The sequence below is a fragment of the Oryctolagus cuniculus genome, chromosome 15 (genome assembly GCF_051225735.1).
Source record: "Oryctolagus cuniculus isolate XC-2025 breed Fujian yellow rabbit chromosome 15, ASM5122573v1, whole genome shotgun sequence".
NCBI lineage: Eukaryota > Metazoa > Chordata > Mammalia > Lagomorpha > Leporidae > Oryctolagus > Oryctolagus cuniculus.
In genome coordinates this window covers 55,258,333-55,275,744 of record NC_142881.1, presented here as the reverse complement: position 1 = coordinate 55,275,744, position 17,412 = coordinate 55,258,333, and the positions used below count along the sequence as shown (strand labels likewise).

The window sequence follows — 17,412 nt, the reverse complement described above, 5'->3', positions numbered from 1 at the left end:
CTTTTGTAGAATAAACCAACAGCTGTACATTCACCTCCTCCTCCCTTTTTCTCTTTTTCTCTCTTTTAAATAAAAAAAAGAAAAAAGAATAGGATTTAAAAACCTACTGTCTTTCTATATTGATATATCATCTAATTTGATAATAATAAATGTACATAACTCTTCTGTTTCATTAATAATGTACTTGCAAAAATGTGTTTTACTTTCATAATAGAATGATGCTACACAGAAAGTATCTTTGTATTTTATAAGAAAAAGGGATTTCAGAAATCTTTGTGTGTTTTCTTTACAGAGAACTGGAGAGAAAAGCTTTTATGGAACCATTACGGTCTGTTGCATCCACTTCAGCAAAAAATGACCTGGATCTAAATAGGTCACAGACTGGAAAAGATTGTCATTTGCATAGGCATTTTATGGATCCAGTATTAAATCAATTACAGAGGCCACCCCAGGAGACTGGAGAGAGATTAAACAAATACAAGGAGGAACACCGTCGAATTCTTCAAGAAAGTATTGATGTTGCTCCCTTTACAACTAAAATCAAGGGGCTTGAGGGTGACAGAGATAATTATTGCAGAATAGCATCGTCATCTTCCAGTCCTAAAAGCCATGTCATCAAACAAGATAAAGATATGGAACGCTCAGTATCAGATCTTTATAAAATGAAGCACTCAGTGCCTCAGAGTTTGCCCCAAAGTAATTATTTCACTACGTTGTCCAATAGTGTGGTTAATGAACCACCAAGATCATACCCATCCAAAGAGATTTCCAATATTTATGCTGAAAAACAGAGTCATACCCATGCAGTAGCAGCTAGTCCTCAAACTCTGACTTCATTTATGTCATCTCTTTCAAAGCCTCCACCTTTGATTAAACACCAACCAGAAAATGAAAATATAGTAGCTAAGATGCCTGAACATCTTCCCCATCAAGTTGCATCTCACTCAATAACAACCTTCAGAAATGATTGCAGGAGTCCTACCCATTTGACAGTTTCATCTACAAACACACTCCGTAGTATGCCTGCTTTACATAGAGCACCAGTATTTCACCCACCAATCCATCACAGTTTGGAAAGAAAAGAAACCAGTTATAGTAGCCTTTCCCCTCCAACTTTAACTCCAGTAATGCCAGTAAATGCTGGTGGGAAAGTTCAAGAATCACAAAAACCTCCAACCCTAATTCCTGAGCCAAAAGACTCTCAGGCCAGTTTTAAGAATTCTTCTGACCAGAGTTTGACAGAAATGTGGAGATCTAATAACCTAAACAAAGAGAAAGCCGAATGGCATGTGGAAAAAAGCGGAAAGTCACATGCTGCTATGGCATCTGTCATTGTGCGTCCACCTTCTAGTACAAAGATTGATACCGTGCCAGCAACACAGTTTGCTTCCAAAGATCGAGTTAGTGAAAGATCTTCGACCGGGGCAAATAAAACAGATTGCCTCAAACCAGCAGAAGCTGGACAGACTGGAAGAATCATTCTGCCAAATGTGAATTCAGACAATGCTCAAATAAAATCTGAAAAAAACTTTCAGGCTGTCTCCCAGAGCAGCATGACCAGTTCAGTTATGTCTGCTGTAAATACATTGTGTAACACCAAAACGGATATGTTCACGTCTGCAGCCACTACCACCGGTGTTTCCAGCTGGGCTGGTTCAGAAGTCATTTACTCTTTATCAAATACCACTTTGGTCCCTACAGCCTTAGAATGTACCTCTTCTAAAAGTGTTAGTCAGTCAGTGGCTCAGACAGAAGAATGCAAGGTCAGCACTACAGCTCCTGTTACGCTAGCCAGTAGTAAGACAGGAAGTGCTGTTCAGTCCAGCTCTGGGTTCTCAGGCACAACTGATTTTATCCATTTAAAAAAGCACAAGGCAGCACTGGCTGCAGCTCAATCTAAAAGTAGTAATGTCAATGAGACTGAACCTAATGCTGTGAAAAATCAGACATCTTCAGTCTCTCTTTCCTTGGATAGCACTGTAATCTGTAATACAATTAACAAAGCAAACTCCGCAGGAAATGGGCAAGCATCCCAGACAAGTCAGCCAAACTACCATACTAAACTGAAAAAGGCCTGGCTCACAAGACATTCAGAAGAAGATAAAAATACGAATAAAATGGAAAGTTCAGGGAATTCTGTATCAGAAATTATTAAGCCATGTTCTGTCAACTTAATAGCCTCTACATCTAATGATATACAAAATAGCATAGATAGTAAAATCATAGTTGATAAGTACGTGAAAGATGATAAAGTTAATAGGAGAAAAGCCAAAAGAACTTATGAATCTGGCTCCGAGAGTGGAGACTCAGATGAAAGTGAAAGCAAGTCAGAGCAAAGGACTAAAAGGCAACCTAAGCCAACTTACAAAAAGAAGCAAAATGATTTACAGAAGAGAAAGGGTGAAATAGAGGAAGATTTGAAACCCAATGGAGTTCTCAGCAGGAGTGCCAAAGAAAAAAGTAAATTGAAGTTACAGAGCAACAATAATAGTGGTAAGTGATTTTTTTTTTTTTTTTTGACAGGCAGAGTTAGTGAGAAAGAGACAGAGAGAAAGGTCTTTTTTCCGTTGGTTCACCCCCCAAATGGCTGCCATGCCAGCACACTGCGCCAATCCGAAGCCAGGGAGTCAGGTGCTTCCTCCTGGTCTCCCATGCGGGTACAGGGCCCAAGCACTTGGGCCATCCTCCACTGCCCTCCCGGGCCACAGCAGAGAGCTGGACTGGAAGAGGAGCAACCGGGACAGAATCCGGAGCCCCAGCTGGGACTAGAACCCGGGGCACTGGTGCTACAGGTGGAGGATTAGCCAAGTGAACCACGGCACCAGCCAGTGAATTAGTTTTATTTCAGGTAAAATGGGCTGAATTTACTAGCATGAATGATACGGGTCTCTAAAGATTAATGAACTTAAAGGTATCTTTTGTCTTTATTTGAATGCCTTAGGTATATATTAATTGACCGCCTTTGTATATTTAGTAAGTACCCTATAGGAGGAAATGAGAGAAGGTTTACCCTCCATTTAAGAGACTTGTAGAAATAAATCTCTATTTACTTAGCACTCATTATAGGTAATGTGTGTAGCCCAGTGAGTAATTTAGGAGTTACTCATAATTTTGGCCATTTCTAAGAATTGTGAAAATGCAGTTAAGACAATCACAGGTAGATTCCTAATATTTGCTAAGATAGTTAATTTTTTTTTTTTAGGATTTATTTTTATTTGAAAGGCAAAGTTACAGATAGAGAGGAAGAGGCAGAGCCCTTCCATTAGCTGGTTCACTCCCCAAATATATACCAGACCGAAGCCAGGAGCCCAGAGCTGCTTCTGAGTCTTGCAAGTGGGTACAGGGGCCCAAGCACTTGGGCCATCTTCTGCTGCTTTCCCAAGCACATTAGCAGAGCAGTGGATCAGAAGTAGGGCAACTGGGTCTCGAACCTAGCACCCATTTGGGATGCCACTGTCACAGGCTTAATTTGCTATGCTATAACACCAGGCCGTAAGATGGTTACTTTTCTATAATGAGATTCAGTTGGAAAAGAAATCTTACTTTCAGCATCTTATTTAAGGCACATTTCTAAAAAATGACTTCAGGGTAGTATGTATATGGTCTGTATCTCAACTCTTAGATGACAGAATTGTAAGCCTATTGTAATTACCAACCATTTAATAATGCTACTCAGTCAATCCTTAACAATGGGTAGAAGTTAAAGGGAGTGGAGTTTTTATGTTCAATTCCGTGTCCTAGAAGATAGAATTTGTTAAAATGTCCATAATGAATTAAAAACTTCAAAACTTAAAAAAATTAAATTTATATTTCCTTTATTGCTGCATCTGGACAAATAAGTGATACTTAACCAGTAATATTAACTATGAAGTATTTATATATTTTTACTTTAGAAGTAGTTTTTCTCAGTTTGCTTATTTCTTTTTAGGTATGTTGCACAATGCAGAAAGCTCTTAATAATAATATCCATGTACTCATCCACATACAATATGTGAAATATCTGTGACAATGTGGACACCCAAGAAGTACTTTACAAGCACTTGAATGCTTGAAGTCTCTTTATTTGTGCCTTTTCCCTGAATGAGGTTTTCCCATGTGCCTGTGTGGAAACCAGAGGCAAATTGAAGGAGAGAAAAACAGGAGGATGGAATCATAGAAAAGTACAGTCAGAAAGTGAAAGAACGAAGGACAAGTTCAACTAGAGACAGAGAGACTGACAAACTGAAATGCAAGTATAGTCAGAAGACAGGGAGTTTGACCTCGAACAGTACTTGCCTTTTATTTGAATATTGCTTTATATATACATTGTTGCTTTCTCTCTGTTAGGTTCTCTTACTTCCCCAATGAATTTATAATAGGCTTAGTGTGGTTAAAAATTGTTTGTCTCCTAACTCACATAACATTTCTTTTGGTGTTGGGTATTCAAATACTCAGGTATAACTTTAAGAAAAGTAAGATAGGAACCTTCTAGCTTTTAATACCTGGAAAACTTTTGTAAAGCAAAATTCATTGATAAAATTAACTCCTAATTGTACACATTCTCTTTTTACCTTGAAACTGAATGTATGTCCCAAGTAAGAGTTATTAAGACAAAGGCTGGAATTAGTGCCTTTTTTCCTTATAGATTGTCATGCTTAGTCAACTTTCCCCTTGCTTGGTAAATAACATTTAACTTAAGAAAGGCTATTTTAAGTCCCACTTGTTGACCAAGTCCAAAGAAATATTAGCTGACTATTAAATGCTATCTATTAATTGTAAGCAGAGTTAACTTCCTTTGTTCTGAGCTGTCAAGAAAAGTTACTTGTTAGTTTTCATAAGTCAAGAAGCTTCCAGGTCTTCGTGAATAATTTATTTCATGGGTCAGGAATGTCCTTTTTCCTTCAAATGTTTAGTGAAATTGTCATGATTCTCATTCAAAAAGAGGGAGTTAGGCCTGTACTTGGTGGATATGAATGATTCTATACAGTGCTATACATGAGTAATAATGTACTTCACACACACACACACACACACACACACACACGTTTCTTTGTGTATTCTAAAGCCAGTTTTAATAGATTTTATCTACTCTTTTGGAATATCTTCATATCTGCTGTTTTTTGTTTCTAATAAAAAGTTAGCTGCTTTTTCTGTGACTAATTTTTATATAATTTTATTTTATGTCCTAAAATAACTCAACAAATTTAAATATATCAGCAAGCCCTATGATATATAAAATTATAATCAGAATTAATTTTTGTTTATCTAAAAAATGTTTTTAAGGAGATGGCACAGAGTTTAAAGGAGGCATGTTTTTGTTTCTTAATTCTTTTCTCTCCAGTTTACTGTTGCAGGAGCAGCTATTTGTGGATTTGCTACTAAGGTTGAAAAGTTTATATAAAGGAAGCAAAAATATCTATTGATTTATCAAAAACTCTATATAAATGCATTTGTAATTCATTCAATTTTTGTTTTTATATGAATAAGCTCTAGGTGCCTATTTTGTGTCACATAATTAAGGTTTACTTTGAAATGTCTGGTTCTTTACTATAATACTGTTTAAATTGTTCATAACATATGGTGAACCATGCTCTGAAACTGTTCCATTATCTTGAATTAAAAGTACATTGAGTTATTTTCTATTCAAAATATAAGTGGTTTGTGTTTAGTTTATCATAGTGTAATAAAAAGTAAATGATTAGAAGAAAGTTTGCCAAATAGAAATCTTTTAGCGGTGTAAGACTTCCATTGTTCATTCTGACTTCTAAAAGCTCTGAGTACTTTATGTAGTTCCTAGGAAAAATCTATCTTATATACAGTGGAAAATAACAAGCTTTTTACTCAAGCCTGCTAGAAACATTTTTGTGCCATAAGTGAGGTGTATGTGTACATGCATATGTGTTTCTCTAGTGAAGTAAGCCATAGCTCCTTGCCATAAGTTATGAGATGAAAGAGAAACATGTAACTGTAAAAAAAAAAAACAAAAACAACAACAAAAAAAAAAACAGGAAGCAATCTTAGAAATGCTTAGTGATTGGACCCAGTATTTTTTTATTTTTATTTTTTTTAAAGATATATTTTGTTTATTTGAAAGACAGAGTTACAGAGAGAGATAGAGACAGAGAGAGAGGTCTTCTATCCACTGGTTCACTCCCCAGATGGCCGCAATGGCTGGAGCTGCACTGATCCAGCACCAGGAGCCAGGAGCTTCTTCTGGGTCTCCCACATGGGTGCAGGGGCCCAAGCACTTGGGCCATCTTCTACTGCTTTCCCAGGCCATAGCAGAGAGCAGGATTGGAAGAGAAGCAGCCGGGACTCAAACAGGTGCCCAAATGGGATGCCGGTGCCGCAGGCTGGGGATTAACCTACTGAGCCACAGCGCCGGCCCCGGACCCAGTTTTAAATGGACCGGACCACCTTGTGGTTTAAACTCACTACTTCCTATGCTAAGATAGGTGATCTTTCTGTAATTTTACTGATTACATTACCAATACATAAGTAACAGAACTCTGAACAAGAATTCTGCTTACAAGATTCTGCAAGAAGTTTTATAATAGTTCTACGTGTGATTCACAGAATGGGTATGATTAGAAAACACATAAAGTTAGGAGATACTGATCATTCTTTCAGCATGACAAAAATAATAAAATCTTATGTATAGATAGATAGATTAATATGGGCAGAAAAAGTCCACTTTAGAGTCAGAAAACATTTGTTAGTCCCAGCGTAGCTTGATCTTTAACAAATGTAAATAAAGTTTATATATGATTTTTTTAAAGTTCCTCTTGATCTAGAGATCCCTCCTGCTCTTTAGATGACTTGAGCCAATGTTCCTATACTTGGTTAAGGTCAGGCTAATAAATGTGATGGAGCAATGTTGTATAGTGTGGTAAATAAATAAATATTTATTTTCCAGCAAATACTAGATTGTAGTGCATTTGAGTTTTTTTCTTTACACTTTGATAACAAATGAGTTACTATTAGTTTCTTTCCTTGAACTTTTTTTAATGCCCTTTTATTTACAAAAGTTATTGGTGCCTGCTTTGTATCACATTATTAAGGTTTACTTTGAAATGTCGGTCCTTTAGTATAATACTGTTTATCAATATGTTGGTATCAAATGTGGGAGCATTATAATAAGGAGAAAACAAGTTTACGGATGGACTGTATTTTTACTTACAAATTTACATCAGTATCAATAATTCTCATGCTTATATATATTATATTTAATAATATATATTATATTTAATGTTAAGAGTTTAGTCAGTTGGAAAATTTACTCTTCTACATTTCTAGTACACTGACAAGTGTCTGGTTCATTTGGCTAGTAGAGATACTTCGTCAGTAAACAGAAATGGTGCTGTGAACTTTGTTAATAAGCGTAAACTCTGCTTTTGCTTTTTTTCCTTCAATCTTACCATATTAATGACACTTGTATAATTGACCTGAATTTTCATCCCAAGGAGTGTATCTTTCTCTAAAACATAATCTTTCTAATACTTTGCTACTCATTTTACAGCTGGCATCCCTCGTTCGGTTTTAAAAGACTGGCGAAAAGTCAAGAAGTTGAAGCAAACTGGAGAATCCTTTTTACAGGATGACTCCTGTTGTGAGATAGGGCCTAATTTACAAAAGTGCCGAGAATGTAGACTTATACGTAGTAAAAAAGGAGAAGAAGCAGCTCACTCACCAGTATTTTGTAGATTTTATTACTTTAGACGGTAAGTGAAAATGTGAAATTGGGAAAATATATTTATTTTTAGAAATTATACTATTCCGAGTCCCTTATATTTAGAAATGTGTCTTTTGAGTTTTTATATTATGAAAGAATATTAAACATTTTTATGCTGTTTTAACAATGATATTAAACTAAATACACACCTACATTATATTCTATAAGACATCCTCTTTTAACTTTTTCTTCCTTACTGAGAAAATGTTAACCTTTTTTTCTCAAAAATATTGGAAAACAGTATTTTAAAAAAAAATGTATTTGAAAGGCAGAGTTAGAGAAAGAGAGAGATCTTCAGTCTTCTGGTTCACTCCCCAAATGGCTTCAGTGGCCAGAGCTGAGCTAGGTCAAAATGGAGTCTGGAGTCTCCCAAAAGGGTGACAGGGGCCCAAGTACTTGGGCCATCTTCCACTGTTTTCCCAGGTATGTTAGCAGGGAGCTGGATATGAAGTGAAGTAGCTGGGACTTGAAATGGCACTCAGTAAGATGCTGGCATCATAGCCAGTGGCTTAACCTCCTGTACCACAATGCCAGCTCTAGTAGTTTTTGACTTAAGGGTTTTTAAAATATTTGTTTACTTTGAAATAATGTATTATTTACATATGTACTTTAAGTAATCACAAGTAATTTATAAATCTAGGTAAACAATCTAGGCAGTTAAACTTCAGTTATTATGTTACATTGGAATACCTGTACTTGGGTAAACATACATTAAACATTTGTACCTATAAAACTTTGAGTTATGAAATGACAAAGAGGATTTTTTAGTACCATGTGTCATTTTCACAGGTTTTATAGTTAAAATATAAACGCCACTTACAGTTATTAACCTACATACTATTTTTACATATACATTTAATACTTTATAAACTCAACTAGAGTTTAACTAAAGAATAGTTGAGGGGCTCATGGCATGGCAAACATAGTTTAAGCTGTTGCTTGGGGTACCCACTTACCTTATGAAGTACCATTCAGGTCCTGGCCTCTCCACTTACTATCTAGTTCCCTCGTCATGCCTGGGATGCTGAGTTCCTACCACTTACATGAGTGACCCAAATGGAGTTCCTGGCTTCTACCTGGCCCAGCTCTAGCTGTTGCAGCCATTTGGGGAGTCTCTGTCTTCCTCTCCCCTCTCTCCTCCCCGCCTTTCAAATAAAATTAATCAGTTAATAGAGCCTAATTTATGCCTCATATTCTGGAACCAGTCACTTCTGCTTTTAAAACCCATCTCTGTCCCTTCATTCCAGTTTGCCTTTAACTGTGATAGAACTACAACTGAGCCTGTATCATCTGCAAACTGAGTGATAAAGATACCTAAAGGAATGGGACCAGCGCTGTGGCATAGAAGGCTTGGCCTTTGCTTTGGGCACCAGCATCCCATTTGGGTTCATGTCCTGGCTGCTCCTCTCCTGATCCAGCTATCTGCTTATGGCCTAGGAAAGCAGTGAAAGATGGCCCAAATACTTGGGCCCCTACACCCACTTAGGAAACCCAGAGGAAGCTGCTGGCTTTGGATCAGCCCAGCTGCAGCTGTTGCAGACATTTGGGGAGTGAACCAGCAAATGGAAGACTTTTCCTTGTGTTTCTGCCTCTCTCTCTGTAACTCCGCCTCTCAAATAAATAAATAAAATCTTTAAAAAAGAAAAAAAGATACCTAAAGAAAATAAAGTAGTATGCAAAGTCCTTATAATGGTACTATGCATATTAAATACTCTGTTAGCTATAATTTTCTTAATTTCATCTTTCAAATAAATTAAGAGACACTTTGGTAAATATACTGTGCTGGTGGCTCATAGAGACCAAAAAAATAAGTGTTGGTAAAACATACCAAGTCTCTTATTTCTTCACTTTGAAGTGCAAAAGAAATAAGGAATCAAAAGGCAAAATAAGTTTGAAGGGATGGGGAAATATAGAAAAAGTTTGAAGGAAAGAAAAGTTCAGGTAAAGATAATAACAAAGCTGAAAAATGATGAAAGGTTCTAAACAAAAGGAAAATACAGTTCAAAAATAAAAGGGATACAATAAAGATATGTGGTAAAAGAAATCTTGTTATTGAGAAAAGTACATAATTATTTATAGTGAATTTCAAACATCTCATTTGAGAGTAAATCTGAGATCATTGAGGAGTAACTATCAGCTAGTAAAGAATGGCAGTTTTGTCTTCCATTTATCCCAAACTTCTCTGAGATAAATTATTTGAAATCAGAAGCTAAGAGTAAGCACGTTAATTGGATTCACTATAAACTACTAAGAGTTTCATCCTTGTTTTTCTGTATCACTTTAATGAAGTGTCATTTTAATTAATGAAACTGTATCTGGTCTTATTTTTATCCTCCCAATGTAAATTCGTGATTTAGGTTATATAAAAAATAAAAACATTGCTTCTCTGGGTTACACTGGTTTTTACTATTTTATAGTTTAATAGTTTTACTATTTTCCTGTCAGATACATGGACATTGTTTTCATTGACTTGAAACTGAGTAGTTAAGTGAAGGGGAACATCTTCTTGAAATAACACAAAATCAGTGCTGCTTCTGTTTATGTAGTATCTATGAGACTTATTTAAAATGATTAAGTGTAATGGAGACCACCCTGTTTTCCTATTTTTAAATTATAAAATCATTTAAACAAATTATAAATGCACAACTTTAAAAATGGATTTATGCTTTCCTGATAATTGATATTTTAATCACTTATATCTAATGCTTTTGTGTTTTAATGTTTCAGATTGTCATTTAGTAAAAATGGAGTGGTTAGAATAGATGGTTTCTCTTCTCCTGACCAATATGATGATGAAGCTATGAGTTTATGGACACATGAAAATTATGAAGATGATGAAGTAGACATAGAAACCTCTAAATATATCTTGGATATAATAGGTGATAAGTTCTGTCAATTAGTAACATCTGAAAAAACAGCTTTGTCTTGGGTGAAAAAGGATGGTAAGGAAATAAAACATGCAATTTCATTTTAAGAATTTTTCTTCAAAGTATATTTAATCGCTGGAAGAAATCACTAATCTTTCATAGTCTTGGTGATTTTTAATTTTGATAATGATACCTTTTTGTGCACAAAAGCACCTGTTTGTGCTTAAGTTTACAAATATTTCTTCTGTTGAAGTTGAATTTAATGGCTTGCCCATTTATAAAATCATAGTACCATTTGCCATTATGAAATCAACCAGTGTAATGAGATTATTTTTGGGTGCAACATTGTGAAATCTTATCATTAACCGTGAAAGGACATAATCCAGTCTTTGTACTTATATTTGAATCTCAACTTTACTCCTTATTTTAACTGTAAGAACTGTGATAAATAACCTCTCTGAATATTAGGTCTGTGAAATGGAAAAGATAACAACCTCATAGATTTGTTTAGAAAGTAGTTAATTTTATCTGCTTTATGTAAAGTAGTTAACACTACCTAACATAGCAGATGCTCTAAATATTATCTTTTCCGTCTCTTCCCTAAAAATCAGTGATTTTTAATCTTGGGACATTTGGCAATTACTGTAGATATTTTTCATAGTAGTATACTGCTAGTATATTGTGGGTAGAGGCCATAGATATTAAACATACTACAATGCACAAGGAAAACCCCCTGCAAAAGTACTTTTCAGCCCAAAATCTTGAAAGTAGCAAACTTGAGAAATCCTGCTGTAGATGTAAGCCATTTTAGTTTTTCTCTTAGGAACACTTATCTCTGAGTCTTATGAAGACAATTATTAATTACATGGTATCTGCTATTGGTCTTTAGTTAATATAACCTTAGAAGTTCTTGGTTTGCCTTTACTTTTTTATTTTAATTGCATGAAAGTATGTTTCCCTTACCACTTTTTGCTTTCTTTGTATTTCAGCCAAAATTGCCTGGAAAAGAGCAGTGAGAGGAGTCCGGGAGATGTGTGATGCATGTGAAGCAACATTGTTTAACATTCACTGGGTCTGCCAAAAATGCGGATTTGTGGTCTGCTTAGATTGTTACAAGGCAAAGGAGAGGAAGAGCTCTAGAGGTTTGTTTATAACAATATAAGTTGAAGTTTTCTATATTGTTTCTTTAGGATCATTTATCTGGATTTGGTGGAGTTTTTTTCTTAATATTTATGTATTCATTTGAAAGAGTTAGAAAGAGACAAACAGGGTGAGAGATCTTGGATCTGCTGTTTCACTTCCCTAATGGCTGTAGTAGCTGGGACTGGACCTGGGCAAAGCTCCCTCTGGGTCTCCCACATGGGTGACAGAGGCCCAAGTACTTGGGCCATCTTCCACTATGTTTCCCAGGCATACTAGCAGGGAGCTGAATTGGAAGAAGAGCAGCTAGAACTCAAACCCTGTGCTCTGGGGTGCTGGCATTGCATGTGGCAGCTTAGCCTACTGTGTCTCAATGCTAGCCCCTCTATCTTCTTTATTTGTGAATATATTACACTCAGGAAATTTTATGATTTTTTTTTAATTTTATTTGAAAGGCATAGAAACAGATTTTTCATTCACTGGTTGGCTCCCCACATACAACAGTCAGGGATAGACCAAGGAGCCTACAACTCATTCCAGTTCTCCCACATAGGTGGCAGGTACTCAAATAATTGAGCCATTATCTGCTGTCTCAGGATGCAGATAGCAGGAAGCTAAATTGGAAGCAGAGGAGCTGGGTCTCAAACTGGGCAACTCTTATGCCGTGCAGGTGTCCCAAGCCACGGCTTACCCATTTCACCAGATGTCCTTCCCTGAAATTTGTCTTTAAGAGGAAGAATAATCACAGTTTATTTAGTGGCTAGATTTTCTGAGACTGAACTGCATCTGTATCTTTTAATCTTATGATTGTATATATCCTCCCATTTAGGCAGATAGGTTCTGAGTGTAGTCCGAACTTAAATTTTTACTCATTTATTTATTTGAAAGACAAAACGACAAAGACTTCCCCTACTCTGGCTCACTCCCCAAATGCCCACAACAGGTGGAGCTGAGTCAGACTGAAGCAGAGAGCAAGGAACCCAGTCCAGATGTCCCGTGCAGGTGACAAAGACCCAAGCACCTCAGCTATCATCTGGTGCCTTTCAGGGTGTGCATTAGTAGGAAACTGGAATTGGGAGCAGAACCAGAGCTCGAACCCAGGCTCTGTTGATATAGGACATGGACATCCCAAGTAGCATTTTCACAAAATGCCTCTTCCAATGTAGTCTAAATGCAGATTTTTCAGATTCCATTATGTAGGAGCCTGAAATCTTTATGCAACCTGTTAATTAAAATCATACAGTTAAGTCACATTTGAATACTTAATCTAGAATAAACTGATTTTTTTTTTCTAGACAGTGGTCCGTAATGTTGAAATAAAAACCATCAAGAATATTCTGCCATTATCATCATTCATCTCTCAGCTCTTAGAGAATGAGGATGAAATATTTATATTTTAAAACAGCCTTTGGAGCTGTTGTTTCTAATAGTTAGGGAAAGAAAATTATACAGAAACTTTTTTTTTATTTGCAGTTAGAGAGAATTCAGTTTATAAAGGAAGTAACTAAATGCATCAGAAGCATTTCATTAGAAGTTTATTCAAGGCAGTTTTGGGAAATTGCTGTCTAATACTGATACCAAGTTATTTGTTGGTGGTAAAGTTCTGATGAAATAAGAGGATGTGAATTGTGCTGGTATTAGAAGTAAATACTGGGAGCATGTATTTGGCCTAGCAGTTAAGGTGCATGTATCCCACTTCAGAGTGCCTGAGTTCAGTACCCAGCTGCACCTCAGGCTCTTGACTCCAGCTTCCTGCCAGTGCAGACTATGAAAGGTAGTGGTGATAGTTCAGGTGGTTGGGTTCCTACCAACAACCCAGATTGATTTCCTAGTACCTTGCTTCATCCTGGTGCTGCAGGAATTAATTGGTAGATTGGAGTTTGTGCTTTCCAACTCTTTGTTTGTTTGTTTGTTTTCTCCCTCTCTCCACCTCTCAAATAAATAAATAAAACTTTAAAAAGCATAGTGAATACTTAATAACTATTTAATGTTTCAAAAGAGAAAATGTCATTTTCATTACAGTGAGCTCTTTTTCAGAATAGTCTATTAGGTTCAGGATGGGGAGTCTTTTCTGATGAGGGCCATTTGAAAGTTTTGTTTTGTTTTGTTTAACAGGCAGAGTGGACAGTGAGAGAGAGAGACAGAGAGAAAGGTCTTCCTTTGCTGTTGGTTCACCTTCCAATGGCCGCTGCGGGCCGGCGCGCTGCAGCCGGTGCACCGTGCCGATCCGAAGGCAGGAGCCAGGAACTTATCCTGGTCTCCCATGGGGTGCAGGGCCCAAGCACTTGGGCCATCCTCCACTGCACTCCCAGGCCATAGCAGAGAGCTGGCCTGGAAGAGGGGCAACCGGGACAGAATCTGGCGCCCTGACCGGGACTAGAACCCGGTGTGCCGGTGCCGCTAGGTGGAGGATTAGCCTGTTGAGCCGCGGTGCCGACCACCATTTGAAAGTTTATAACATCATTCATGGTCCATATAAAATTATCAACTTAAAAATTAACCTGCTAGGCCGGCGCCGCGGCTCACTAGGCTAATCCTCCGCCTAGCGGCGCCGGCACACCGGGTTCTAGTCCCGGTCGGGGCGCCGGATTCTGTCCCGGTTGCCCCTCTTCCAGGCCAGCCCTCTGCTGTGGCCAGGGAGTGCAGTGGAGGATGGCCCAGGTGCTTGGGCCCTGCACCCCATGGGAGACCAGGAAAAGCACCTGGCTCCTGGCTCCTGCCATCGGATCAGCGCGGTGCGCCGGCCGCAGCGCGCCGGCCGCGGCGGCCATTGGAGGGTGAACCAACGGCAAAGGAAGACCTTTCTCTCTGTCTCTCTCTCTCACTGTCCACTCTGCCTGTCAAAAAAATAAAAAAAAAAAAAAATAAAAAAAAAAATTAACCTGCTATACATTTATTGAATTTTGAGTCCTACCTGTGGTTGCCTTGGCAGGGCTAGACCAAAAAATGTCATGGACCTTACATAGCTAGCAGGACAGATAATCCCCATCCCTGGTAGAAGAACCATGATTTAGTCACCAGTATCTTTTCCACTGAGAGGATTACTATAGTCTCACCCTCTCTGACTCTTTCCTTTATACACTCTGTGCTTAACAAAGAGATCTAAGTAAATCTGGAAGCATGTCTACTTGGTTTCTATGCATGTAATAAATAAATACTAATAAAATGTGAAACAGTAATAACAAATGCACTTTAGGAAATTAAATGTCTTTAAAGCCATAAAAATATATTTTGGCATTTTCAGTATTAGAATTAGCTGTATTCTTATGACATTCTTTTCTTTTAAAAGATTTATTTATTTATTTGAAAGGCACAGTTACAGAGAGGTAGAGGCAGGAAGAGAGAGAGAGGTATTCCATCCACCGATTCACTCCCCAGATGGCTGCAGGCCCTTGGACCATCTTCCACTGCTTTCCCAGGCCATACCGAAGAGCTGGATCAGAAATGGAGCAGCCAGGACTTGAACCGGCACCCATATGGGATGCCAGCACTGCAGGTGGTGACTTTACCTGCTACACCCCAGTGCTGGCCCCATAACATTTCATGACATGTATTTTATATTCCTTTTTCATGGTTTCATATTACTTTTATTTTCCTTTGCCAGATTTAAAGTTAGTTTTAATTTATTTTGCTGTACTGCATGCATATAGGCATAAGCCACTATGAATCTTTTTTTTTTTTTAATAAGATGTGGTAGCTGAAAGTTGTGTTCCTATTGACTTTCATCATGCTATTAATTTTTTAAGATTTAGTTGTTCATGTGAAAGAGTAACAGAAGGAGAGGGAGAGACAAAGAGAGCGAGATCTTGAATCCACTGGTTCACTCTTCAGATGATCACAATGGCTGGGGCTGGGCCTGACCGAAGCCAGGAGGGAGGAGCTTCTTCCAGGTCTCCCACATAGTTAGTGAGGGCCCAAGCACCTGGGCCATCCTCCATTGCTTTTCCTAGGTTGTTGTTAGGGAGTTGGATTGGAAGTGGAGCAGCCAGGACACAAACCGGCATCCATATTGGATGCTAGCGATGCAGGCGGTGGCTTTACTCACCAAACCACAACACTGTGCCCAATGCTATTAGTTTTAAAATTATATTCAGTTAATGACCATATCATTCTTTCAAATTCTACCTTGCCTAAACTTTTATTTTGTGGGTTTTTTTTTTTCAAGATTTATTTATTTTTTATTTATTTGAAAGGCAGAGTGATGTAGAGGGAAGACAGAGAAAGAGGTATCCCCCATCTGCTGGTTCACCCCCTAAATGCCCATAATAACCAGGGTTAGGCCAGGCTGAATCCAGGAGCCAAGAACTCCATCCTGAGTGGCAGGAACTTAAGTCCTTGAGCTGTCACCTTCTGCTTCCCAGGCATTTTTTAGCCGAGAGCTGGATTGGAAGCAGAGTGACCAAGACTGATTGAAACCTGCACTCTGATGTGGGATGCAGGGAGAGTCCCAAGCGGCAGCATAACCTGCTGCACCACAGTGCCCATCACTGTGTATCTTCTTACTTCACTGTTAAATATTTATAAACACACAGGTTTAGTGCATACCTTTTTATAGTGGTAGTCAACATAAGTATCTAAAATACGTAACCCATGTTGGCTTTGGAAAGTCAGAACTGTAACATAACTAGTTTTAGGCTGAATTAGAATTTTATTTAATCTGGAGTTTTTATGAAACATCAGTTCTGGATTTTCCCATGCTGAGTTTATTAAGCTTTGTAATTATATTTTGAAGCCCTTATTAGGTACATTGAAGTAGTTGTCTATGCCATTAAATCTGTAAAGTTTTCCTGAAGTCATAGTACTGTTTTTCTTGTGAATAGTATGTTTCACACTAAACCTTAATATGTTTACATCTCCAGATATGGAGCCTTGTTTGAAGGCAACAATAGCTTTTATTTATTTATTTTTTAGCTTTTCCACATGTCTCTTGGCAATTCCTCCACATGTCTTTGAAGCACAAAAGGAAAATAAATTAGTGGTAGCTTCAAAACTTGTGTCAATGTAATATTCTAGGATCAGGCACAAATGCTGTTTGGCACAGAAAATAGCTAAACAACAAACAGAAATTAGCCATCAGTTTTATCACTGTAAAGCCATGAGTGATAGAAAACAAGGTTTGTTATCTTATAGATAAAGAACTATATGCTTGGATGAAGTGTGTGAAGGGACAGCCTCATGATCACAAACATTTAATGCCAACTCAAATTATTCCTGGTTCTGGTAAGTATAAATATACATTGTTTACTTGATTATAAGATCTCTTAGTTGCTTCATATTAAAGAAGCACCTAAATCAGTATCTAGGAAGTATAATAGAATGTAGAGATAAGATTTAACTAATCTTGAATTGTCTTGCTCAGTTATTGCAAATCATTTATGTGTTAAAGAAGAAAGACAAGCCATAGAAGAATCATTTTAGAAGAGGAAAACTAGAACATGAGAAAACCTATTGGATTTATAATGAAAGCTTAGTGACATTTTTGAACATACTGAATTTTTAATACTAAAGAGAAAAAGACGAATTTGATTGGATGATCAATTCTGTGATAGAGGGAAGGAATAGTATGGAGAAGAGCATTGAAAGAAATTGAAAGGGCACAAGGAAACCTCCCCTGTTCTAATTTTAAAATATAGTAAGAAAACAAAATGTATAGTTTTAACAATTAGTGATAATCTTTTTATTAACATACCATCT

General features: G+C 37.3%; 1 protein-coding gene and 1 long non-coding RNA gene across 22 annotated transcripts in view; one reads left to right on the top strand and one right to left on the bottom strand.

The window, feature by feature from the left end:
- Positions 1–17,412, top strand: part of JMJD1C (jumonji domain containing 1C) — a 340,730-nt gene that overhangs the window by 299,352 nt on the left and 23,966 nt on the right. For all 21 annotated transcript variants that reach the window (XM_051823261.3, XM_051823260.3, XM_070057718.2 and 18 more), the window contains 5 exons: positions 293–2,493; positions 7,499–7,700; positions 10,439–10,653; positions 11,568–11,720; positions 16,849–16,938. In XM_051823261.3, coding sequence (XP_051679221.1) covers positions 293–2,493; positions 7,499–7,700; positions 10,439–10,653; positions 11,568–11,720; positions 16,849–16,938 — 2,861 coding nt within the window. The remainder of the gene's footprint in view (positions 1–292; positions 2,494–7,498; positions 7,701–10,438; positions 10,654–11,567; positions 11,721–16,848; positions 16,939–17,412) is intronic.
- On the bottom strand, positions 2,097–16,850 carry LOC138845370 (uncharacterized). Its single transcript, XR_011382417.2, has 2 exons — positions 14,601–16,850; positions 2,097–14,219 (listed from the first exon to the last, which is right to left on the bottom strand). It is a non-coding gene; the product is annotated as an uncharacterized LOC138845370 (long non-coding RNA).